This window comes from Geotrypetes seraphini, chromosome 13, assembly GCF_902459505.1.
Source record: "Geotrypetes seraphini chromosome 13, aGeoSer1.1, whole genome shotgun sequence".
In the NCBI taxonomy this organism is placed as follows: domain Eukaryota; kingdom Metazoa; phylum Chordata; class Amphibia; order Gymnophiona; family Dermophiidae; genus Geotrypetes; species Geotrypetes seraphini.
Genome location: NC_047096.1, coordinates 83,107,537 through 83,134,205, shown reverse-complemented (window position 1 = coordinate 83,134,205; position 26,669 = coordinate 83,107,537). Strand labels below are relative to the sequence as shown.

The 26,669-nt window shown below is 48.4% G+C and overlaps 1 protein-coding gene across 10 annotated transcripts in view; it reads left to right on the top strand.

The window, feature by feature from the left end:
- KANSL1 (KAT8 regulatory NSL complex subunit 1) overlaps positions 1 to 26,669 on the top strand; it is a 309,838-nt gene that overhangs the window by 60,113 nt on the left and 223,056 nt on the right. For all 10 annotated transcript variants that reach the window (XM_033918391.1, XM_033918392.1, XM_033918393.1 and 7 more), the window contains one exon: positions 24,595 to 25,987. In XM_033918391.1, coding sequence (XP_033774282.1) covers positions 24,678 to 25,987 — 1,310 coding nt within the window. In that variant the 5' untranslated portion in view covers positions 24,595 to 24,677. The remainder of the gene's footprint in view (positions 1 to 24,594; positions 25,988 to 26,669) is intronic.

Genomic DNA, 26,669 nt, shown 5'->3' with positions numbered 1-26,669 from the left:
CAGATCATTTTATGGGTCAGGAAAAGAGTTTGGATAGACTTTCTCTCCGCGAAATCTATGCATGCCCCGTTTTTTGTATGTTACAGTGTACAGCGCTGTGTACGCTCTAGAAATTGTAAATGTTAGTACAGTACTAGTGAAATCTTCTACATCCTGGATATTGAGAATTTTGGCTCAGGCATTCCAACTCTTTTTATGGAAGTGAGATCTCCTGGAACTAGACCTCATGGCCTCGTCTCAAAATTTTAAGCTTCCTAGCTTCTTCAGCGGGCATAGGGAGTGGGAGTCAGAGGGGGTAGCAGCGTGGCTTCTTTCTCGCCTCTGGTTTCTCTTTTTTCAGTGTTTTCCCCTGGCTGATGATGGTTTGGATTTGCCATCTCAAGCTCGCTTTCAGGGCACAGTATTTGTAGAATCTCTGGATTGGCTGCGCCTTCCTTGCTATGCGGATCTGATGAGTCTTTCGACAACCGGACTGTTGAGTTTCCTGGTATCTTTGGATTTGCTCACCTAGGGTCCGATCAACATGGATATTCGTACTACTTTGGTATTGCGACCTAGCTTTTAAAAGTCATGGCTGACATGTAAGGGTTATGCAAAGCAGGTTATTTCTTCTCTTATCCAGGCGATACAGACGTCTTCACCTGTGGCTTCTGCTTTCTTTTGGAGGTTTTTTCTTTCTTGGGTACTTCTCAACATTTGCACCCTTCCAGAGTTCTTTTTTGGCACAAGTGTATTGCCAAGGGCTTAACATTCAATTCCCTTCAGCTTCAAGTGCCATTCTTAGCTTGTTACAAGGGCTAGGTATATTGCTCTTCGATTACTTCTCAGCTTCATGTAGTTCCTAAACGGAGTACGGTATATTTGTACACTTCTTAAAAAGCCCTGTCCGGAGTACAATCTTAAGGTACTACTTCGCAGTTTACCGATGGCTTCTTTTCATTCTTGTCTTTTGAGACTCTAAAGGGCTGTGCCGTTGAACACGGGGTTTCTTGTGGCCATGGCTTCAACTTGGCAGTTTTCTGAGTTGCAGACCTTGTTTGGCTGGGATTCCTATTTCTGATTTATAAAATCTGGGGTGTCAGTTCGGATAGTACCACAATTTCTTTCTAAGGAGGTGTCATCCTTTCTTTTATGACTCTCTCTTTTCCTTCCTTCTTCCTGGAAGGAGAAATTGGGAGACGTGCTTTTATTCACTGCATTTTTTGAAAGTGCATAGCGTTTTCGGCAAGCTAGGTTTCTAACGATTTTTAGTTGTTTAGATCACCTTTTTGTATTCTTCACGGGACGCCTCAAACGTATGGTGGTGTCCAAAGCTTCCATCGCTCGATGGGTCCACAAGGACATTCTTTACACTTGCTTGATGGCAGGAAAGCGGTTGGCGAAAGAACTTCATGACCATTCCGCCAGAGCGATGGCTACTTCTTGGACTCTGTCCAGAAGTTTTTTTCCTTGGAGGAGTTTTGTCTCGCGGCTACTTGGTCTTCCGAGAGTGCTTTCTCTCAGCATTACTGGTTGGATGTGGGGGCACATGCGGTAGATGCATTTAGTGCTTCGGTTGTTGCGGAGGCGGCTTTTGCTTCCCACCCAGATTGAGGATTACTTTGCTACATCCCATTGGTCTCTGGATTCATCTGCTGCTGTTGCTAAGGAAGGAAAAATTATGTTCTTACCTGTTAATTTTCTTTCCCTTAGACGCAGCAGATGAATCCAGAGCCCCACCCTTTCTGGATATTGTCTGTCGTTTTTTTCTTTTCCAACTTTAGAAGTTTGTTGTTATTGATGGTTGTATTCTATATTATTTCCTTTTGAGATTTGTTATGGGAAATAAGTTTTTTACATGCTATGCCTATGGATGGTTACGGATACTTGGGCAAGGATCTATACTGGAGATATAGGAGGAGTGTCAGCCAATAGGACCACCTGTTAATCAGTTTCTCTATCTCCGCCTGCTGGTAGATGTGTACTATCCCATTGGTCTCTGGATTCATCTGCTGCATCTAAAGGAAAGAAAATTAACAGGTAAGAACATAATATTTCCATATCTTACCTGATAATGTTCGTTGCTCTTTAAGAATTGGACTTGGGGATTACATTACATTATTACATTAGATATTTCTGTTCCGCCATTACCTTGCAGGTCAAGGCGGATTACAAAAGAGATAAGAACATAAGCATTGCCCCTGCCGGGTTAGACCAGGGGTCCATCGTGCCCGGCAGTCCGCTCCCGCGGCGGCCCCCCAGGTCCATGACCTGTAAGTGCTCCTAACCTACAACTTCCATACCCTGTTCGCTTAATGTCCAGTGAAGTAACCCTGCTATCCCCTTTGCCTCTTAAGTGCATTGAACAGGTGTGAGGAGAGAGTTCTTGACTACCAGGCTTCTTCGTTGATGGATTGAAGAAAAGCAATCATGTTAGTCCCTACTACAGATTGCTGCATTGGTTACCAATGGAGGCACGAATAATGTTCAACTTCTCTTGTATTTGTTTTAAGTTGGTTTGGGAAATAGCCCCTACCTATCTCTTACCTCATTTTGTGCTTCTCATCCCCACTAGGATAACCAGAAATTGTAATCTTTTTGCCTATTCAAGGATCACTGGCTGTAAATACAGGTCCTTTCTGGATAAAACTTTCATGTTTCATGCAAGTAAACAGCAGTCTTGGTTAGGCAATTACATCAATGGAGCCAGGTTGACTTATGGTGCATTTCGGAAAGAAATTAAGACTGCATTGTTTGACAGATTTATCTCTTAAATAGATACTGACTATTCTTGAGAAACACTGTACTTTTACTATTTGTATTCTGTAATTCGCTGATTGTCCAGTTCTCTTCAGTGTAAACCGCCTAGAAGTCGTAAGATCGTGGTGCTATAGAAGAATAAAGTTATGTTATTATGTTATGCTTTGTCATGAGAAATACCGAAATACCAGTGAGCCAACCATCATATACAATACAATTTTTATTTATATACCGTAAATACCTCAATGAAGTTCACTGCAGTTAACATAACAAGAATTGGAGTCAATGTTCAGAATTACAATCTAAAAGCAACATAAATTAAAACAGATGAAATTACCCCTTTTAACACATATTCATTAAACAATTACGTTTTCAAAGACTTCTTAAAAATCTCATAATTACTCATTATATATGGCAGAGTTCAACTTTGGGCTAGATTCACTAAGGACACCTTTGCGACCTGACTTTCCTCTGACCCGATTCACTAACCTCGTGGTCGATCATCCCCCGATCCGTGCAAGCAAATGAGGGGAAACTGCATATAAAGTAGGCAGGCAAAGTTTCACTACAACACACTGGAACACCGACTGGTCTGGCTGATCAAGAAACAAATGACTGCTGGAGACCAGTTGCACACGTCCTTTCCGACTGCATCTCCTGCTCTCTGCCCCGACTCGCCTGCTCTCTGCCCCGATCACTGCCCTACTTCTGCCTTGCCTCGACTCTCCTTGCCTTCCCCGCAGTGCGAGCCTGTGGTTTTAACCCATGGGTTAAAACCATATGCTGGCGAGTTAAAACCATGGGCTCGCAAAGTATAAGTAAAAAAAAAAGTCGCTGCTCTGTAAGCATGCGCAGACCATCTACAGATGACCCTTTATCTCCGCCTACTGGTAGGTGGATAGAGAACCGCCTTCATTACATGTCACATTTTAGACTCCTGGGGCAGGCCCTTTGTGGGCCAAAACACGTTCGTATCGAGTCCATCTTAATAAAAGAGACTGAACACTAATTGTGTGCTAAAGGAATGAACATTATCAGGTGATATGCAGTATATAATGTTTCTTTGTGTGAAGAAATATTTTTTCCGGTCTGTTTTAAATTTACTGCTTAGTAGCTTCATCGCATGCCCCCTAGTCCTAGTATTTTTGGAAAGAGTAAACAAGCGATTCACATCTACCCTGCTTCCTCTTCAAAAGGCTTGGATCCCAATATCAGGTCCTAATGCTCAAAAGCTTTCAGTGCTCATAAGACTCATTAAATCTGTCTTACTGGCATAGAAGTTCCTCAAAAGGGTTTTTGGGGGCTGTTACTGATCCTTGTAGCAGCCACTGAGAACCCTATGCAAATGCATTACAAGGAACTCATTAGTATTTAATTGAGTATTTGTAATGAACAAAGGGGAACGTTCCCCTCCCCCTTTTTCCTGCAGGTCTGGACTTGACAGTAGTTGTTGTGGAAATGTTTTGAGTGTATGTCCTGCACACTAAAACTTTTTTTTTTTTTTTTTTAATTTTTATTAAACCCACCCAAACAGCTTTCCCCCCTTTCCAGTAAAAGGAGGAGGAACTGTGCCTGACATTTATTTTATTATTTATATACCACTTATATCTTAAGTCAGGGGTGCCCACACTTTTTTGGCTTTGAGCTATTTTTAAAATGACAAGTCAAAATGATCTACCAACAAAATTTAAAAAAACACAAAGCACACTCTACGCAGAGAAAATGTTAATTATCATTTATATTCGGGTTTTTTATTTCAAAGAGGTCAAGGCAGATGACTTTAAAATATGCAGTCACCTCAGTAACAACCAGGGCTGTGGAGTCGGTAGATAAATGTTCCGACTCCTCAGTTTTTTGTACTTCTGACTCTGACTCCAACTCCAGGTACCCAAAATTTCCTCCGACTCCGACTCCACAACACTGGTTAATTTTCAGATCGTTAAAATGGAATGTCAAGTTGAGAGAAATGAGCATTTTCGACACCACCTTCTTTTTGCTTTTAATCAAGGTTCTAAGGCCACAGAAGCTGCTCGCAACATTTGTGCTGTGTATATAGTGGGTGCTATAGCTGAAAGAATCGCTCGTGATTGGTATGCCAAGTTCAAAAATGGAGTCGGTAGATAAATGTTCCGACTCAGACTCCTCAGTTTTTTGTACTTCTGACTCCGACTCCAGTTACCCGAAATTTCCTCCGACTCTGACTCCTCGACTCCGACTCCACAGCCCTGGTAACAACTATACAAAATAGACAAATATACCCCCTCCTCTATTACTAAACTGTGATAGCGGTTTTTAGTACAGGGAGCTGCGCTGAATGCCCTATGCCTCGACGTTCATAGGCTCCCTGCTGTCGCAATTTAGTAAAAGGGGGCCATAGTGCAAAATATAGACAGCAGTTATAAATTTGGACACATTTTGATTACTAAATTTAAAATAAAACCATTTTTCCTACCTTTGCTGTCTGGTGATTTCATGAGTCTCTAGTTGCACGTCCTTCTTCAGACTTTAAATCCAATACAGTGGAATCTTGGTTTACGAGCATAATTCGTTCCAGAAGCATGCTCGTAAACCAAATTACTCGTATATCAAAGTGAGTTTCCCCATAGGAAGTAAGGGAAACTCGCTTGATATGTTCCCACCCACCCCTCGAGACCAGCGGCGCTGCTACCTCCCCCCAAACAAACCGGCATCACCCCCGTGAACCGGCACCACCCGCCTGAACAGCATTCATCCTTACTCCATCTGGCACCGGCATGCAGCCCACAGGACATGCCAGTGAAAGAAGTTCCTGCCTCTTGCCTGGCCTTGAGCATCTGCACATGCTTGGAGAGAGCGAGAACCAGAAGGCCTTGAGCATGCGCAGATGCTCAAGGCCCAGGCAAGAGGCTCTTGCACCGGCATGTCCTGTGGGCTGCGTGCCGGTGCCAGATGGGGTAAGGCGGGCGGTGCCGGTTTGTGGAGGGGGGGTGCTCGAAAATCCAGTCTGCTTGGTTTGCTAGACAAGATTTGCGAGAATGTTTTGCTTATCTTGCAAACCACATTACTCGCAAAACGAGGTTTGACTGTATTTATTTCTGCCTTTTTTTTCTTTCTGCCTCTCCTCCAGACCTCATTCCATTCCCCAACCAACATCTCTCTATCCCTCCATGAGTCCAACTTTTCTTCCTCTCTTCCTGCCCCCTCCCCTCCTCTCGCTTGCTCTATCGCTCTCTCACTTGTTCTCGATCTCGCTCTCTCTCGCTCCCTCTTCCCCCCCCCCCAGCCACCACTGTTGATTTCTCCTTGCTTCCCCGACGCCAGGAGCATACAAGCGCTGGGCCCACAAGCCTTTCCCCCCCCCCGACGACAATTCTGATGTCAGAGAGGAAGTTCCGAGTCAGCCTGGCAGCGATTGATTGGCCCAGAACTTCCTCTCTGACATTGAAGGGGGTTGGAAGGCTGTGGGCCTGGCGCTTGTACGCGCCTGGCCTGGCGTTGGGGAAGCAGGGAGAACAGAATGCAAAGGCAACGCAAGTCTATCGCGGCCCCATCCCAGGCTCCGCAATACACTCGCGTTGCCTTTGCGATGTACTGGTTGATCGCAATCGACCTTTTAGGCAACGCTGTCCTAACTGGTTTACATTCTGGTACTTTTATCATATTGACCTATCTGTCCTGGTGGTCTCAAACTCTATCTAGTGTACCTGGGGCAATGAGGGGATTAAGTGACTTGCCCAAGGTCACAAGGAGCAGCGAGGGATTTGAACCCACAGTCTCGGGGAGCTGAGGCTGTAGCTCTAACCCCTGCGCCACACACTCCCATCTGCTCAGAAGAGCAAAGGTAGGCACAGTTCTTCCCCCTTCTCTGTCAACAAAACACCACAACTCTTCTCCCCTGCTTGCAATCAGCTGACTGGCACTGAGCTGCGAGCAGTTGAACAGGCAGGGGAGGAAAGAGCCATGACCATTGGTGTCAGCATGGAGATGCGATCGGCTGATCCGGCACTGCTGATCGGGGCTCTTCTCTTTTCACCTGCTGGCTCAGCTGATCATGGCTCCAGTTCCAGTCAGCTGATTTCAGGCAGGGGAGAAGAGTTGTGTGGGTTTTTGTTTTGTTTTTTTGCACAGTGGGATAAGAGAAGGAGGAAGAGCAGTACTTAGTAATGCTTCCTGATTCACCAATTCAAATTCATTTGAATCAATTTGTTTTCTGAAAAAAATCGGACCCACTGATTCAGTGAGTCTTGACATACCTCTGGGGTCTCCTAAAGCAGCAGCCACGATAGCAGTGGCCGGCCAGAAGAGGAAGCACTCTGAACAGGCTTCTCCTGTCCTGTCCTGCTGGGGCTTTCCCTCTGCCGCGTCGCTGATGATGCAGCAGAGGGAAGCCCAGGAGGGGCAGGCCAGAAGCAGCCTGTTCACCACACTGTCTCTGCCTGCCATCCACCACTACCACTGCTGCTGGTTTGGGAGACCCGAATGTATGTCTGATCTCAACAGTGATGTTGGGGGCGGTCATGAGGTGCACAAAGGGATAGGAGGGATGGAAAGCTGCTGCACAAGGGGATAGTTTATAGTTTATTAAAATTTGATTAAATGCTTTACATAAAACTTCAAAGCGTTTTACAATAAATCTAAAAAAAAACAACCCCAAAACAAAACCAGATACAGTACAGGACAGACTGACTTAGAGGGCGCATCCCACCTCGTGGTCCTCAGTTCAAATTTTTCCGCGGAGCAAGAAAGCCCTGTGGATCTGAGCTCCTGTGTTTTTGCCTTCTAGCTGCCGCGTTTAGTTGTTTTTCCCTTCGAATTAGTTCGCGGTGCTCTTTTCCTTTCGTTTCTTTTAAAAAAAAAAAAAAAAAGTCTTTCGTTTTTCGTCGGGTTCCGGGGGCTCCCGGAAGCCGTGGCCGCGGGACGCCGGTACGTTCCCGGCCTTCTTCTTTTTCTTCGTGGATGTCCCGTCCTGTTACGGGATTCAAAAAGTGCAGCCGGTGTGAGAGGTTGCTTTCCATCACTGACCCTCACCGGTGGTGCATTGTCTGTCTTGGGCCCGAACATCCGACAGACTCGTGTGATCGCTGTGCTACCTTCCAAAACAGGGCCCTCCGTCGCCGTAAGGCAAGAATGGCCGAATTGTTCGCCATCGACGCGCCGCCTAAGGCCTCGACGTCGGCCTCGGCTTCGGCCCCGGCCTTGACCTCGGCCTCGGCGTCCTCGGGGGCCTCGGCCTCGCCTCGGCCCTCCTCCTCGAAGGCGTCGTCAGTGAAGCAAGCTTCGGGTAAGTCCTCTGTTCCATCCCCTTCAGCAAAGAAGCCATCCTCGAGTCAGGCCAAGGCGGGTGGGTCGACCCCGGCCCCGCATCGGACCTCGACTCCGCACACCCCGAGGGAATACTCGAGACCGAGGTCGCCCTCCAGGGAGTGTGCCCCGGACTCGGAACTCCCCACCTTTGTGGGGATTCCGGCCTTCCAGGATCTCCTCCGAGCTCTGATCTCATCGGAGCTGTCGGGAGCCCTGGAAGTGTTGCAGCGTGCTGCGGTTCCGGCGGCCTCGACCTCGGCCTGGACGCCTTCGGTCTCGGAGGCCCCGGCCTCGGCTCCCTCGGGAGCCCCGGCCTCAGCGACCTCGGTCCCGGGTACTGGGACCCCGTTCACCTCGGTCTCGGCCCCCCCCCGGACCTCGACCTCGGGGGAACCCCCTGAGCGGAGTGTAAGGCCCAAAGAAAAGTTGCGCAGAGTGCGCCGTCTTTCCTCCTCTTCCTCCGGGTCTTCCAGACACACCTCGCCCTCGACGCGACCTCGGACGGGGCGTCGATCGAGGAAGTCTAAGCGGCCCCGAGGCTCGCCTCGGCGCGACCGCTCCTTGTCGTTCGGGGGCGAGGCGTTGCAGGTGTCGGAGTTGCGCCTCGACAACCCGAGGCTCCTCCGCTCACCCCATGGGAAGTCTTCCCGGGCCGCCTCACCGAGGAAACGGGAGAGTGTCCCACGAACCCCGGGGTCCTCACCCAAGGGTTCTGCGAGGAGGACAACTTCCCCTTCCCCCTCGAAGGCCCTCGAGAGGGGATCCTGGGATTCGGGATCGGTTAGGGATCCTCATTATTCCCATGAGGCCTCCCCCCTCTCCTCGGTGGGGCGGTCGAGAACCCCCTCTCCCCAGGCTAGGCCGTCCTCATTTTCATCCTTCGTTCAGGACATGGCCCAAGCCCTGGGGATTGATCTGATGGTAGGCTCTCGATATTCCAAAGAGTTTTTGGAGGAACAGGACCTCCCCATTCTTCCGAGGGAGGTGCCTAGACTCCCTCTCAACAGTGTCCTTCTGCAAACCTGGCTGAAGAACTTGTCAAACCCTCTTACAGTCACGTCTGTGCCTTCAAAAATGGAATCAAAGTATAGGACGATTCCCCCTAAAGGGTTCGATAAGGCGCAGCTCTCACACCAGTCTCTTCTGGTGGAGTCTGCTCTTAAAAAATCACAGCCCTCACGGGTTTCTGCGACGGTTCCACCAGGCAGGGAGGGGCGGACCCTGGACAAGTTTGGCCGCCGCCTCTATTCAAATTCCCTGATGGCCACCAGGGTTCTAAACTACGCCTTCACCTTTTCCTCCTTTTTGCGTGGGATGGTGAAGGACCTTCCTCAATATCGGAACTCGTTACCGGACTCCCAAAGAGCAGGATTCGACAAGTTTATGTCCAACCTGTCTCAATTGCGGTTGTACCTATTCCATGCAGTGTACGACGCCTTTGAGCTGGTTTCGAGGGTGTCGGCCCTCGCGGTGGCCATGCGCCGCTTGGCCTGGCTTCGCACCCTCGACATGGACCCAAACCTGCAGGAACGCCTGGCAGACTTGCCTTGTGTGGGGTCCGAGTTATTCGACGAGTCATTGGATGCGGCGACCAAGCGCTTGTCGGAACAGGAGCGCTCTCTAGCTTCCCTGGTCCGACCCAAACCTAGGCCCCCGCCGCAGAAACCCTTTCGGCCTCCGCCGCGCCGATACCCTCAGAAGTCGACCCCGGCTTTCTCGAGACCGCCTCCGAGACGTCCGTCTCAGCGAGGCAGAGGGGGACAACCCCAAGCCCCGGCGCAGGGCCCTTCTAAGCCAGCGCCTTCCTTTTGACGGGATGAGCGGACGGGGCGGGTTCCCCTCCGCACTTTCTCAGGAACCCCTTCCTATCGGGGGCCGTCTTCGGTTCTTCCGGGAGGCATGGACCGGGATTACCTCAGACGCTTGGGTGCTCCGGATCGTCTCCGAGGGCTACTCGCTCAACTTTGTGTCCTCGCCGCCGGACAGTCCCCCAAGTTTAGTCCCCTGCCTATACACATTGTAGTTCCTCCCACTTCCCTTTTTGTTTTTTTGTGACTGTTTACGCATTTTTTTCGTATTCATGTCTTTTGTTCCTAAATTCATTGATTGTTTTTCCCTTATTTTAAATTGTACATTGCTTTGAATTCTTGATAATGCAATTTAATCAAATTTTAATTAAACTTGAAATGTGAAACCTTGTCAAACGGGCAGGAGACCCTGGTGAACGAGTTAATGACAAACAGAAACCAGAGCCTGAGACCAACATGATTTGAATAATAAAATGACCATATGACAACTAAAGAAATCAAAACAGTTCTATTCAAAAAACACGTCCTTACTTACTAATCTCCTCCCACTCGTACATGCTTTCTCCCCTGTGAATAACAAACTAGTCAATTCCTCGAATCATACCAACCAAAAAATATCCAGACCGCTAAATAAGCATCTACCACATGTATCCAATAAACTTATCCCTTCAGTGTTAGGTTATCCTCCTCAGCTACCCGAATATATTGTTATTCTCCACTGTTTCCTGTAAGTACTTGAATCTTTACTATATAATTCCATCGGATAAATACAGATATCCTCTAATTTGTAACTATCAACTGTATCATGTAATGTACATGAATCTTTGTTATACAATTCTCTCGGTAATGTCCAGATGTCTTCTAATTTGTAATCCGCTTAGAACCGCAAGGCACAAGCGGAATAGAAATCACTAATGTAATGTAAAGGTAGAAAAAATATGGGCTGGCTCTTTTTACTAAGCTGCGTTAGGGCATTAATGCGCAGAATAGTGCCAGCATTGAGCTGGCGTTAGATCTAGCTGCATAGCACGGGGTTAGCATGCACTAATCTGCGTGCGCTAAAAACGCTAGCGCACTTTAGTAAAAGGAACCCTATGTCGGGTTTTAAATCTGTATCTTGGCAGAGCTGACGTTAGACAGCATGTGTGAGCTAGGACCTAAAGAAAGTGGAAGTCTCGTTTGATTTTTTGTTTACACCACAGCGCTGGCATGGTGTTGAAGAGGGCAAAGGGGGGTGGGGTAGGTGAAGAGGCTACAAAATAAACCTACAAGGACATTTGAAAAAAATGGCCAATTGGGCAAGAAAAGTGAATTGAATTGCAAAATGAATTCAATAGGCCATATTGAATCAAATCAAATTTTTTTCCCCTGAATCGGGCACAGGTCTCTCCCCCTTTTACCAGGGCTGCTCCATACAAATAGTATGCATATCATTTGCATGCTATTTGTTCTGTGCATCATAGGTGAAAAAAATCACTCCCGACTTAGTATTTATTAGTGTGGTGTTGGAGCTTTGAGCATCGGGGTCTCAGTGTCAATTCTCAAGGCATCTGTTCCTCACCTTGTAGTAGCAACCTCTGCTGCTGCTGCAGCTTCTTCTGCTCCGTAGTCCACATTCAGGTTTACTGGGGATTCCTGGCGTCTGTTGGTGGTGGGATTGGGACTTGTATACCACCATTTTGTAGTTTTACAACCACACTTAAAGTGGTTTACATACAGGTTCTTCAATATTCACTCCTTCACCTTGATGATTGAGCCTCTCAGAATTGTTACTGAGACCTCTAGCAGTACTACCATCTTTATTGCCATGACAGGCTCCTGAAAAAATTAAAGAGTCATGGGATAGATGGCAAAGTTCAATTGTGGATTAGGAATTGGTTATTGGATAGAAAATACAGGGTAGGGTTAAATGGTCATTTTTCTCAATGGAGGAGAGTAAATAGTGGAGTGCCGCAGGGGTCTGTACTGGGATCGGTGCTATTTAATTTATTTATAAATGATCTGGAAATTGGAACGACAAGTTGAGGTGATAAAATTTGCAGATGACACTAAACTGTTGTTAAAACGCATGTGGATTGTGAAAAATTGCAGGCGGACCTTAGGAAATTGGAAGACTGGAAGTCCAAGTAGCAGATAAAATTTAATGTGGATAAATGCAAAGTGATGTACATTGGGAAGACTAACCTGAATGTCCCTGGTGCAACCTCATTTGGAGTATTGTGTTAAATTCTGGTCTCCTTATCTCAAGAAAAATATAATGGACCAAGATGGTAAAGGGGATGTAACTCCTCTCATATGAGGAAAGACTAAAATGGTTAAGGATCTTCAGCTTGGAAAAGAGATGGCCAAGGGGAGATATGATTGAAGTCTACAAAACCCTGAGTGAAGTAGAACGGGTACAAGTGGATTGATTTTTCACTCTGTCAAAAATTACAAAGGCTAGGGGACATTCGATGAAGTTACAGGGATATACTTTTAAAACCAATAGGAGGGAACTTTTTTTCACTCTGAACACGTTGCCAGAGGATGTTAAGAGCGAATAGCATAGCTGGTTTTAAGAAAGGTTTGGACAAGTTCCTGGAGGAAAAGTCCATAGTCTGTTATTGAGAAAGACACAGGGGAAGCTACTGCTTGCCCTGTATCAGTAGCATGGAATATTGCTACGCCCTTGGGTTTTGGCCAGGTAGAACTGACTTGGATTGGCCACCTTGAGAATGAGCTACTGGGCTTGATGGACCATTGGTCTGACCCACTAAGGCTATTCTTATGCTGCTGATGGTATGTTTAAACTTTGAAGATAATTTAGTCATAATGGCAACCAGTGCAAGGAGATAAGATGAGCCCTCCCCCTTCCCCCTCCCCATATCAACATATCCACAATGAGTATGCTTGAGTGAAATTGGCATACCTTGTGCATATTCACTTTGGATATTTGGACTTGGACTTTAATTTTTCTGAAAATTCAAATGGATTGAGGGATCTTGTAAACAGGTTTAATAAACTGTAGTAGACTATGAATCCGATACATGCATTCTCTTCCATGAACACAAGTTAGAGTACCGTATTTTCGCGGATATAACGCGCACCGTTGTAAAACGCGCACAGGGGTATAGCGCGCATAAATCACGAAGATATGTAAAAAAACTTTTCTATACCGCGCTCAGGCATATAACGCGCATGCTGCCCGACTCTCCTCTGGCCACCCCGACTCTCCTTTCGCTCTCCCCGACTCTCCTCTGGCCACCCCGACTCTCCTTTCGCCCTCCCCGACTCTCATCTGGTTGCCCCGACTCACCCTGACTTTCGGTGCACTGCCCCGACTCTCCTCTGGTTGCCCCGACTCACCGTTCACCCGCCCTGACTTTCGGTGCACTGCCCCGCCTCTCCGTGCCTGTCCCCCTTGAAGTCCTGTCCCCCTTGCAGGTCTGCCTGTCCCCCTTGAAGATCTGCCTGTCCCCCCTTGAAGTCCTGTCCCCATCCTGAAAGCCTGATGCCCCCCCTCGACGTCCGATTCTTCTCCCCCCTCGGCAGGACCACTCGCACCCCCACCCCGAAGGACCGCCAACTCCCCGACAATATTGGGCCAGGAGGGAGCCCAAATCCTCCTGGCCACGGCGACCCCCTAACCCCACCCCGCACTACATTACGGGCAGGAGGGATCCCAGGCCCTCCTGCCCTCGACGCAAACCCCCCTCCCTCCAACGACCGCCCCCCCCAAGAACCTCCGCCCGTCCCCCAGCCGACCCGCGACCCCCCTGGCCGACCCCCACGACACCCCCACCCGCCTTCCCCGTACTTTGTGTAGTTGGGCCAGAAGGGAGCCCAAACCCTCCTGGCCACGGCGACCCCCTAACCCCACCCCGCACTACATTACGGGCAGGAGGGATCCCAGGCCCTCCTGCCCTCGACGCAAACCCCCCTCCCTCCAACGACCGCCCCCCCCCCAAGAACCTCCGACCGACCCGCGACCCCCCTGGCCGACCCCCCCACCCCCCTTCCCCGTACCTTTGGAAGTTGGCCGGACAGACGGGAGCCAAACCCGCCTGTCCGGCAGGCAGCCAACGAAGGAATGAGGCCGGATTGGCCCATCCGTCCTAAAGCTCCGCCTACTGGTGGGGCCTAAGGCGCGTGGGCCAATCAGAATAGGCCCTGGAGCCTTAGGTCCCACCTGGGGGCGCGGCCTGAGACACATGGTCGGGTTTGGCCCATGTGCCTCAGGCCGCGCCCCCAGGTGGGACCTAAGGCTCCAGGGCCTATTCTGATTGGCCCACGCGCCTTAGGCCCCACCAGTAGGCGGAGCTTTAGGACGGATGGGCCAATCCGGCCTCATTCCTTCGTTGGCTGCCTGCCGGACAGGCGGGTTTGGCTCCCGTCTGTCCGGCCAACTTCCAAAGGTACGGGGAAGGGGGGTGGGGGGGTCGGCCAGGGGGGTCGCGGGTCGGCTGGGGGGCGGTCGGAGGTTCTTGGGGGGGGGGCGGTCGTTGGAGGGAGGGGGGTTTGCGTCGAGGGCAGGAGGGCCTGGGATCCCTCCTGCCCGTAATGTAGTGCGGGGTGGGGTTAGGGGGTCGCCGTGGCCAGGAGGGTTTGGGCTCCCTTCTGGCCCAACTACACAAAGTACGGGGAAGGTGGGTGGGGGTGTCGTGGGGGTCGGCCAGGGGGGTCGCGGGTCGGCTGGGGGACGGGCGGAGGTTCTTGGGGGGGGGCGGTCGTTGGGGGGAGGGGGTTTGCGTCGAGGGCAGGAGGGCCTGGGATCCCTCCTGCCCGTAATGTAGTGCGGGGTGGGGTTAGGGGGTCGCCGTGGCCAGGAGGGTTTGGGCTCCCTCCTGGCCCGATATTGTTGGGGAGTCGGCGGTCCTTCGGGGTGAGGGTGCGAGTGGTCCTGCCGGGGGGGGGATGTATCGGACGTCGGGGAGTCGGCCGGGCAAGAGGGCTTGGGCTCCCTCTTGCTCCGATCGTGGATGCGGGTGCGGGTGGGAGCGCGTGCGAGCGGTCGTTCGGGGTGGGGGTGCGAGCGGTCCTGCTGGGGGGGTGAATCGGGCGTCGGGCGGGGTGGGAACTATGTTTAAAAACTTTTGTATACCGCGCTCAGGCATATAACGCGCGAGGGGTATGCGCGGTACGTAAAATCACGTATAACGCGCGCGTTATATCCGCGAAAATACGGTAATCTTTGCTTCCTGTATGAATAGAGTTTCTGCCTAAAGCAATAGGATGGAGAATTCCTGCCACCCTGATACTCTGTGGACCGGCAAATAGACAACTGGCACCGCATGTGGGAAATAACATTTCCAAGTTGCTGTGAGATGCTTCTGGGGCTCTGTGGTAGATCTTACTGTTGCTTTTTCTTCTAGGAACTCTTACAGTAAGTAGTTAATAGATACTATTGCTGCTACTTGCTTATACAGCTGCTTGTTTGGATGAACTATACTTTCTGTAATTGTAATTGTTCACTGGTTTATACCATATAATTGTTAATTATTCTCTGCACCTGCATTGCATAATTTGATCTGAACTGTTTTCTGATATACTGTAACTTCGCTGTAAATGTACAGTCTCTTAACCTGTAAACCGCTCTGAACTGTTTTGTGGTATTGCGGTACACAAAAATAAAGTTATTATTATTATTATTCTTGATGAGTAGTATCCTTAGAAATTTCATCACTTGATAAATTTAAAAGTAACTTGAAGGCCTTTCTTTTTAAAGACGCATTTGGAGTACAATAGTCCTAAGGACGCTAATGGAAACCTGTTCCTTGCCATCTTTTAGTCATTTTAACCTATTTTACAAGTACCTGACTATGTTTTCGTTCCCCTCCATTTTGTTTTGATCCTTCTCTCTCTTTGTCTTTATTTAAAATGTATTTCTGCCCTTTCCATCTTGTATCGGTATGTTAATGTTTGTCAGTGCGTTTTGATTGTTTGTAATATTAATTGTAATTTGTTTTTAACTTGTCTTTTTTATTCTTTGTTCTCATATTATGTAAAACCGCTTTGAATTTTGATAAGGCGGTATATCAAATTTTTAAATAAACCTGAAACCTGACTGCTGTAAGTTTATAGAACTGATAAGTAAAATTGCAGTTGCTTCCCTTGTCCCTCATTTACATTGTGGCCTTGAACGCCACATATAGCTTTAGACTTCTCTTGCAACCTCTCTTGTTTGGGGATTCTGTAACTATATGAGTAGTAGCATAGATATACTTTTCAATTCAGAAGCTTATATTTTGCTGTAATTTTTCACTACAGATCTCCAGAATGCACTGAGTTTAGAGAACTAACATTTAAATTGTTGCTGTTCCTCAGCTGGCCTTCTTGCCTTGGTTTTCTTTCCCCTTGTAATGTTGATTTGCTTTTGGAGAGGTGCTTTTTGGCATTGTCCTACTATTTAACATTGTCCTACTATCATTGCTTCCTTGTCAGCAGCAGATGAATCCAGAGATGAGTGGGTAATGTCCACCTACCACCAGGCAGAGATTGAGAACTCAAAGCTGAATTCTGTCATATATGTAATGATCTGCTCACTGGTACTTCAGTATTCTGTATCTCTGCAGGTGGATGAATAGTCTCTCTTGTTCTTGGTTTCATCTGTTTGGTGACCAGCCTGCATGCTGGTCCGCTCCTTTTTTAGCTCTGCTAATTCAGCTGAGCATGGGGATTAGGTTTCCTGGGTGCCTGTTGGGGTATAGCTAGTGGTGCCAATTCCCTACCTCTCCTCTTAACCCCATATGGTGTTTTCCCTGCAGTCCTGCTTCCTCATCACACATACACAGAAAACAACAATCCCAAAACAGAACATGCAAACCCAGAGGGAATGCTGTGGTCATGGGCATTTTCTTGAATCACTGTTCATAGCAGCTTGGCCTTTCAAATAGTGAGTATGTACTCCTTCCTTTCCTTCTGCGGTTGGGTCTGGGGTGGGGGGTTGAATGCTCCTCTCTCCTGGGTTGTGGAGAAATTCTAGTCCTTTGCGGGGGGGGGGGGGGGGGGGGGGGGAGGGGCAATCCTGATGTTCTATGGTTCCAGACCTTTTCAGCAACTATTCTCAATGGCCACTGCCTAGGTGCATGGGGCCTTCTCCCTGGTCTTGGCCTGGTCCTGCCCTTGTACTTCGGCGGGAATGGGGACTCCTTTTCTTCTCCCTAGGCTAGCCCAGGATTGGCGTTGCAGCTCTTGTTTGCTGGTCCACTATGGGCTTATTTTTCATTTAGGGACCCTTCCTAGGGTTGAAATATTATCTTTTCCTCCACCCCTTGGGGGTCTAGTGTCCTTACCCGGCTCCAGGATGCCTTGTGGCAGGGTTGCCTGTTTTGTCTCCATTCTTCTGGAACCTTTTTTTCCTCTGTCTTGGTCCTCTCTTGAGCATCCTTACCTATGTCCTACTCAGCTGTGGCTGGCTGCGAGAGTATAGGGGCTAGAGGATCTTATGGCCAGGAGCAAGAACTAAGGACATCGCTGACAGAATTGATAGGATCCTGGAGGGAACAGAGACGGAGCAGACGGCAGTGTTAGTCCACGTCAGGACAAACGATGTCACCAGGAGAGACTACAACAGGAATGCACTCACCGAACAGTTCAAGATTTTGGGAAGGAAGCTGAAGATGAGGACACAGAAGATAGCGTTCTCAGAGATCCTACCAGTACCGAGGGCTGATGTGAAGAGGCAGACGGAGCTGCAATCAATCAATGCGTGGATGAGGAGATGGTGCGAAGAGGAGGGTTTTCACTTCGTGAGGAACTGGACGTTTTGGGGCAAGAACAAGCTCTTCAGGAGATATGGACTGCACCTGAGCACGGCAGGAACAAGACTACTAGCAAACAACGTCAGGAGAGGAATAGAACAAGCTTTAAACTAGGAAGAAGAGGAAAGCCATCAGTCGACCAGGAGTTGATGATTCGGAAGACAGTATCCCAAAAGGATACTGGGTGGGGAAGATACGGGGAGGACACCGAAGACACAAAACAGGTGATGGAATACCAACAGAACCAGACGAATAATGAGGAGGTTAAGAGGAGTCTACTACAAGGGGGGGGGAGGGGGGTCAAAATGAAACAAGAGGAAGGGATAGACCAAAAGGAGGAAAATAAGAACGTATCACAAAGGAATAACATAAGTAACAATAAACAGGAGTCTGCTGGACAGAAAGGGGACAACAAGGACAACGAACCACGAGGGGAAGTAACAAAAAAACAAAACTATCAAGATTTAAACTGTATGTACACAAACGCAAGAAGCCTGAAGAGCAAAATGGGCGAACTAGAAATCATGGCCAAGGATGAGAACCTAGACGTCATAGCAATCACGAAAACGTGATGAAACGAAGAAAACAAATGGGATGTAGTATTGCCAGGGTACAAGCTCTACTGAAGAGACAGGGCACATCAGAAAGGGGGAGGAGTAGCACTTTATATAAAGGATGCCATTCACTCGATCGGAGTGGACACAACAGTGGCAAATGATCGACCGGAATCAATGTTGGTTAAAATACCAGGAAGAAAGGGAACCGAGATAAAGATGGGACTGTACTATCGCCCACCTGGACAAACAGAGGCAATGGATGAAGAACTGAGGGCCAAATTGAGGAGAGAATGTAAAAACGCAAACACCATAATTATGGGAGATTTCAACTATCCCAGGATAGACTGGAGCCATGGAGCTTCGAAATGTTCCAAGAAAACAGAGTTCCTGGAGGCTGTGCGGGACTGCTTCTTGGAGCAGCTCGTCAGGGAACCAACAAGAGGGACAGCTATACTGCATTTAATCCTCAGCGGGCTGAAAGGACCTACACAAGAAGTGGTAGGACCATTAGGAAACAGTGATTACAACATGATCCGATTCAAAGTGGAAATAGAAATGCCAAAGGGGAGGAGGACCATTGCAGCAACATTCAACTTCAAGAAAGGGAATTATGACGCCATGAGGCAAATGGTAAAGAGAAAACTCAAGAACAGCTCCAGAAAAGCACAGACGGTGGAGCAAGCCTGGACCTTATTCAAGGACACGGTAAACGAGGCGCAAAACCTGTATATACCTAGATTTAGAAAAGGGAGCAAAGGGAATCAAACAAAAGACCCGGCTTGGTTAACCAATGAAGTTAAGAATGTGATAGGAGACAAGAAAAAATCTTTCAAGAAATGGAAAAAGGATAAAACCGAGGAAAACTGGAAAGAGCACAGGAAACATCAGAGAGAATGTCACCATATGGTCAGAACAGCGAAAAAAGAGTATGAGGAGAGTCTTGCCAAGGAGGCATGGAACTTTAAACCATTTTTTCGATATGTGAAGGGAAATCAACCAGCGAGGGAGGAAGTGGGACCCCTGGATGAGGGAGACAGGAAGAGAGTGATAAAAGAGGAAAAGGAGGTGGCGGACAGATTAAACAAGTTCTTCTCGTCAGTCTTCACGAAAGAGGACACATCCAAAGTGCCGAATCCAGAAAAAACCTTCAAAGGGGGGACCAAGAGGAAAAGCTATTGTCAATAGAGGTGAGCCTCGAAGACATAGTCAAACAGATAGATAGATTAAAAACAGACAAATCGCCGGGACCAGATGGAATCCACCCGAGAATACTGAAAGAGCTCAGCGATGAAATAGCGGAGTTACTACTAAAGATTTGCAACCTATCTTTGAAAACAGGGGTAATCCTGGACTGGAGGATAGTGAATGTTACACCTATCTTCAAAAAGGGATCCAGAGGCGACCCGGGGAACTACAGACCAGTGAGCTTAACCTCAGTTCTGGGGAAGATGGCTGAATCATTAATCAAAGACAGCATCAATAGCATATAGAGAGAAATAATCTGATGAGAACCAGCCAGCATGGTTTCTGTAAAGGAAGATCTTGCCAAACGAACCTACTGCACTTCTTCGAGGGGATAAACAAACAATTGGACCAAGGTGACCCCATAGACATCATATATCTGGACTTCCTAAAAGCCTTCGACAAGGTACCCCATGAGCACCTGCTAAGAAAACTGGAACCATGGAGTGGAAGGAGACATGCACAGATGGATCTGTAATTGGCTGGCAGACAGGAGGCAGAGGGTGGGAGTAAAGGGACACTACTCGGAATGGGAAGCAGTTACGAGCGGTGTACCGCAGGGGTCAGTGTTGGGACCATTGCTGTTCAATATATTCATTATTGACCTGGAAGCAGGGACAAAGTGCGAGGTTATAAAATTTGCGGACGACACAAAACTCTCCAGTAGGATTAGAACTGTTGAGGAATGTAAAGAGCTACAAAGGGACCTGAACAAACCGAGTGAATGGGCGAATAAATGGCAAATGTGCTTCAATGTAGAGAAATGCAAAGTCTTGCACATAGGGAAAGGAAACCCGATGTACAACTATAGCATGAGGGGGATGGTATTGGGGCAAAGCAACCTAGAAAAGGACTTGGGGGTTCTGGTGGACCAAACAATGAAGCCAGGGGCACAATGCGCAGTGGCCTCAAAGAAGGCGAACAGAATGTTGGGCAGTATCAAAAAAGGAATCGCTACCAGAACCAAAGAAGTTATCTTGCCGCTATATCGGGCGATGGTGCGCCCGCATCTGGAGTACTGCGTTCAATACTGGTCGCCGTACCTTAAGAAGGATAGGGCGACACTCGAGAGAGTCCAAAGAAGAGCAACAAAAATGATAAAGGGCATGGAAAACCTTCCATATGCCAAGAGGCTGGAAGAACTGGGGCTTTTTTCTCTGGAAAAACGGAGACTTAGAGGGGACATGATAGAAACTTACAAGATCATAAAGGGTATAGAGAGGGTAGAGAGAGACAGATTCTTCAGACTGGCTGGGGAAACAAGAACAAGAGGGCACTCAAGAAAATTGAAGGGAGACAGATTCAGAACGAATGCTAGGAAGTTCTTCTTCACTCAGAGGGCGGTGAATGCCTGGAATGCATTTCCAGAGGAGGTGGTAGAGCAGAGTACGATTTTGGGTTTCAAGAAGGGGTTACATAGAAACATAGAACATGACGGCAGAAAAGGGCCATGGCCCATCTAGTCTGCCCATACTAATGGCCCCACCCCCTAACTACCTCCATGAAGAGATCCCACATGCCAATCCCATCTTTTCTTAAAATCTGGCATGCTGCTTGCCTCAATTACCTGTTGTGGAAGATTATTCCAGCGATCAACCACCCTTTCGGTGAAGAAATATTTTCTGGTCTCGCCATGAAATTTCCCACCCCTGATTTTCAACGGATGCCCTCTTGTTGCCGTGGGTCCTTTAAGGAAAAAGAGATCCTCTTCCACCTCGATAAGGCCTGTGACATATTTGAACGTCTCGATCATGTCTCTCCTCTCTCTGCGTTTGTCTCCCCTCTCTCTGTGTTGGACAAATTCCCGAAGGAAAAGGGGATTGAAGGCTATAGTTAGAGGGGGTACTATATAGGACAAAATGTCTTCAATAATGGATCACTTACAGGTCACTGACCTGGGGGGCCGCCGCGAGAGCGGACTGTTGGGCACGATGGACCTGTGGTCTGACTCGGTAGAGGCGATGCTTATGTTCTTTTGAGGCAGTTCTTTCCCCAGTCTTGTCCATATCTTTGGCTATACAGGTTCCACAGCAGATGTATTTTCCAGATCGGAATTCGGCATCAGGCTTTGGTGGCCTACTGCATAGAGCTGGTGCCTGCTCATCTTGAACCTTTACAACTGAGAGCTGTCTGGAGCAGTTGGCTGCTTTCCCATCTTCTTCTACACTTGGAATTTGTCTCCTTTTTCTCGGCCCTGGCCTCCATGTAGGTACTGAAGGATGTCTGCTGACAGGGCTCCATTAACAGTGTCCACAGTGGTGGCCTTGGGTCTCTTATGAGTGTTGTTGATATATTTATAGGCCACATTTGTATCTAAGCAGTTGAGTTCTCTGGAGGGGCCTTGACTGTGTGTCCTCCTGTTCTTCATCGAAGATAGCAGTCGTCTTTTATGGCTTCAGTTGCCACAGCCCATTCTTTCCAGCTGTAGGTGCTTATGTCACCTGCAGAACTCTGGATGCAGGTTTTCTGTGTCTGTCGCCTTTCTAGGTGACATTACCTTTCACCTTTGGATAGGGCAACTTCTTGCAAGCGCCTCTTTACAGTTGGGCTCCTTTTGCTTGTGCAGCTCGATTTCATCTCAGACTCAGCCCCATCTATGAACTGACTCCCCTTCTGCAGGGAGGGTGTGGCATCTTTTATGTTTGGGCTTACCTCCTTTGGCCTGGTCCCCTTTATGGTCCAGTTTTTCTGTACAGGTGGCACGTGGTACCTCCTGCTTTTTTGGTACAACTCCATTTCTGATTCCATTCCCCTAGGGATTCAGGAGGGGGGGTATTCTCAGCTTTATCTAAAGCTCCGCTCTGAACAGTGAGCCTTCAACTCATTTGAGGTGGCATGTTGGATGGCGCATACAGCTGCAATCCCCTCACTAGCTGTGATGTGCAGCTCTGGATGTAGGGTGCTCTGGCCTCAGCAAGCGTGTGTCTCCAGCTGCAGATGTTCCCCAATTCGGTGTTTGGATGTACCACGGCCCCTTCGCTATATCTAGGACTCAGCCCCAGCTACGTGTAGGTTTTGGCTCCATCAGTAGAGGTGCATGTTCATCGCTGCATGAAGAACGCCGCTTCGGCTGTGTTGGCTCCATGTTTACATCTCTGGATGTGGAGCACAGCTCCAGTTGCATTTGTGCTACATTTCTATTTCTAGATGTGGAGTGCAGCTCCAGCTGCATTTGTGCCATGAGTCCATTTGTGTCAGGCTCTGTCACTGGTTGTGGAGAGCAGCAGCTCCTGTCCCAGCACCAGCTCCTGCCCCAGCTTGAGCGGCATTGGTGCCATTCTCTAGATGTGGTATGCAGCTCTTGCTGCATTGGTGCCATGACTCCATTTGTGTCCAGCTTTTTTGCTGGAAATGGAGCAGCAGCAGCTCCGGCTACATTTGTGCCACAGTTCTGTTGCTAGCTGTGCTGAGCAGCAGCTCTGGTGGCATTTGTGCCATGATTACATCACTGGGTATGGATAGTGGCAGCTCCGATCACCTTTCTGCCAAAGCTCCATCGCTGGATGTTGAGTAGAGGTTCGACTGCATGTGGGCCTATGCTTCATCTCTGAATGTATAGTGCAGCCTTGTCTACTATGTTGACATAGGCTCCCGGTCTTGGCACTGGATCATCTCTGGTTGTGCAGGGCTGCTTCAGCTGCCTGTTGGGCACTGCTCCACCTCTGGCACTATTTCATCTCTCGATGTACAGTACAGCTCTGTCTACCTGTTGGTGCTGCCCCATCTCTGGAGGTACAGAATGGATTTGGCTGCCTGTCTGGCACTGCTTGCTCTCTGAAGCTTACAGCACAGCTTCAGCTGCCTTTTTGCTGCTGCTTCTTCTGTGATCATACGGAAAGACTTTGATTATCTTCTGGCACTTCTGCAGCTTTGATCTTCTCCTGGACTGCTCCTTTGTTGGCTTGGTAGATTGTCTTCAACTGCCTGCCTGACACTCCCCTTGCTCTGGATGAACAGAGGGGGCTTTAACTTCTTGTTTCATACTGGCTACTGGGTTGACCTTACTCTATCGCTGGACGTAGAGCGCTAATTTGGCTGCCTGTGTAGTGCTGTTCCGTCTTGGGATATAGAGTGTTTCTGGCTTTGGCGTGAGTTCCTCTGCAGGGCTCAAAATCCGGTCATAGTGAGTTGCCCAACCGGACAGCTCTATATGCCTCCCTCTCCAGATGCCATCCGTGGCTCCATGCAGAGTGTCAGCCATTGATTCCTTTCACTGTGGCTTCATGGCTGCTTGCCCGTAGTGTCTGCTTGACCCTCAGTTGCACGTGCATCCTGTGTCACTCTGCCATGCGCAAATCGCAGGTCTAGCTTTGACTGTCCTTAGAGTTCTCATGCTTTGCCTGCTTGCTTCCTGGGCTGTGGGGTGCTTTACTTAGTGCAGTTCCTTGGGTCCTGCGTGTCTTCCAGTCTGTTGGTTTGGCTTTAGCCCCTTCCAGTGGATGACCACACAGCTTCTTTGGGGGTTCCAGTTAGGTCTCTTGTATCTCTATCTTTCTTCATTCTATTCCATGTCCTACCCCACTGAGGACTGCTTTGCTAAAGCCCACTCATCTCTGGAGTCATCTGCTGCTGATGACAAGGAAGAAAAAATTATGTTTTTACTTGATAATTTTTGTTTCTTTAGTCACAACAGATAAATCCAGAGTCCCACCCTTTCTGCTATTTTCAGTTTTGCCTTTGTTCCGTTTGGATTGACCAGGTGGGCGGCCTCGATGTAATTTTCGAAGCTATGAGGGAGGGAGCTCTGTGCCTTTAGGCTTGTTCATTGATCCTGCCGCTTTGTTAAGAGAAATACTGAATTTCCAGTGAGCAGACCATCACAGATATGACAGAGCTCAGCTTTGTGTTATCCAGTGCCATCTGCTGGTAGGTGGACTTGACCTACTCGTCTGTGGATTTATCTGCTGTGACTGAAGGAGTGAAAATTAACAGGTAAGAACATAATTTTTCCTTCATGCCTCTAGACTGGTCCTGCACTTCCATCTCCACACTTCCAGTTTGTTTAAGAAAAGCAGGAACTACAGCTACAGGTCTAGTAGGTTTTCTGGTTTAAAACCAGGATTGAACAGCCTGTCATTTTATGACATGGAGCTTGTTGAAGAGATGTGCATATCTGTCTTAAATTGTAGTTTTGTGTAGCATGAGTGTACTTTTTGTACTAAAAATTTTTCCTAGCATTTTTGTCTTGGAGTAACTCTTGTCTTTTGTTTACTTCCCCATTTGTAGGCATCTCTGTGCCTTGGCAGGGAGAAGTGGCTGAGCTGGCGTCTGCGCTGGGACGAGCTGGACTTTCTGTCTCGCTGTGCTGAATGGCTGCGATGGCTCCCGCACTCACTGACGCAGCCGCAGAAGCACACCACATCCGCTTCAAACTGGCTCCATCATCGTCTACCCTGTCCCCGGGTAGTGCTGAGAGCAACAGCAGCACTAGCAATCTCCTCATTGCAGCTAACGGAACTAAACGAAAGACCGCCATCACCACTGACGAGCCAGGCCTAGACTTCCGAAGTAATCCCAAGAAGGAAGAGCTGGGCAAGTTGCAGCCACTGGTGGCCTCTTATCTCCGCTCAGATGTGACTTCGGTCTCTTCGAAGGAATCTCTGAAGCTGCAGGGAGTCTTCAACAAGCAGACAGTGCTGAAGTCTCATTCACTCCTATCTCAGTCCTTTTTAAAGACTAAGGACATCAGAGCGGAGCTGCTAGGGAGACCGCCAGTCCTAGAACTGTCCCTAGAGACCTTAAAAACCATGAGTGCCAGCAGCCAGGCAGCACTGCCACAAGCTCCTGTCAACGGCCTGGCCAAGAAACTGTCAAAGACTGTTAGCCCAGACGAGAACAATCCCCTGAATGGTGGTAGATGTGCTCCTCCCCCCTCCTCCAATAGTATAGAAGAGAATACTTTGGGGGTGGGGGGATCCAAAATTGGCTTGACTGACTGCACTCATCCATGTCAAAACCCAGAGGGGGCAGCTAGCAGTAATGGCACTACCATCAGGTCTCATGCCAGTGCTGCAGAGAGGACAGCTCAGGGAAGTGGAGGTGGGGACAGGTTGCCATCTGTCTCCATCACAGATGCTGGTTGTTCCAGTTTCAGGAACAAGGCGACAGCAGAGGAGCAACAACAACGGCAGAAGGCAATCCTTCCTGGGAGTGTCTTTAGCCTGGATGCTGAAGCACGCATGCGAGCTCTACTGAGACGCCAGAATGACATGGAGGGCCGGGCCCGCAGGCTGCAGAAACGTCTGCAGGTAGTTCAAGCCAAACAGGTGGAGAGACATATCCAGCAGCAGCTGGGGGGCTTCCTGGAGAAGGCCCTGAACTCCCTGCCCACTCTGGATCCAGTGCGGCAGCGCAGCCAGCTTATGTTGACCCGCAAGGCAGAGGCAGCCCTCAGGAAGGTGGCAAGTGAGTCGGGCACCTCTGAAGGGCTCAGTAATTTCTTGAGGAGTGACTCCGTTGCAGCAGAGTTGGAGAAATTTACAACTAGCAGCACTGTCAACCTGCGGGCAGTGGAGAAAGCCTTTGACTCTGATGCAACAGACAGCAGCTCAGGAGGGGAGTCGGATGTTGAGGAGGAGGAACTGGTCAGAGTGAATGTTGAACAACGGCATATACCTCTGTGAGTACATCTATTTATTTGTATTCTAGCCGGAATTTAACATTCTTTACCATGATTTGAAGACATCTTAAAGATCTGCAGTATCATTCCTTCATCTGCTTTTATTTTTGAGTTGCCTGTCGCTACTAAGTCAGGCAGAGTGCAAGGGTTACAAAATAAGGCTTTAGAAGCTGAGTATTGAAGGTATTGGAAAATAGTAACTTGCCTCAAAGTTCACAGCAAGCAGAATCTTAGATTCATGTTGCATTCTCTGTATCCTATATAGGCATTGAAGCCCTATGGGCAGAGTTGTGAAGTCCTGGAAATAAAGGAAAATAAGGAGATAAGAACATAAGCAATGCCTTTCAGTGTTCTCCCCAGAATTTTTTTCCAGCCGGGTGGCATGAAAAAGTAGCCGGGTGGGGCGGGATGCGGAAATTTGGTGGTTAGAATAGGGTCATTAAATCTAGTGGCGTACCTAGTATATATATGACAGCCAGTACTGATCACTTTTTAACAACCCCTTCCTCAATATAAAAAAAAGTTATTTTTAGTAATAATCCATGAGTCACACAACAAGGATGCACCTAGGAAAAGGCAGCATCTTAAACACTGCAGTGAGCATTAGAACACCAAGAAACACATTGTAAAACTAGCCAGATCCTGGACAGTCAATTGATCCTGTACAGTCAATGCTAGAAGA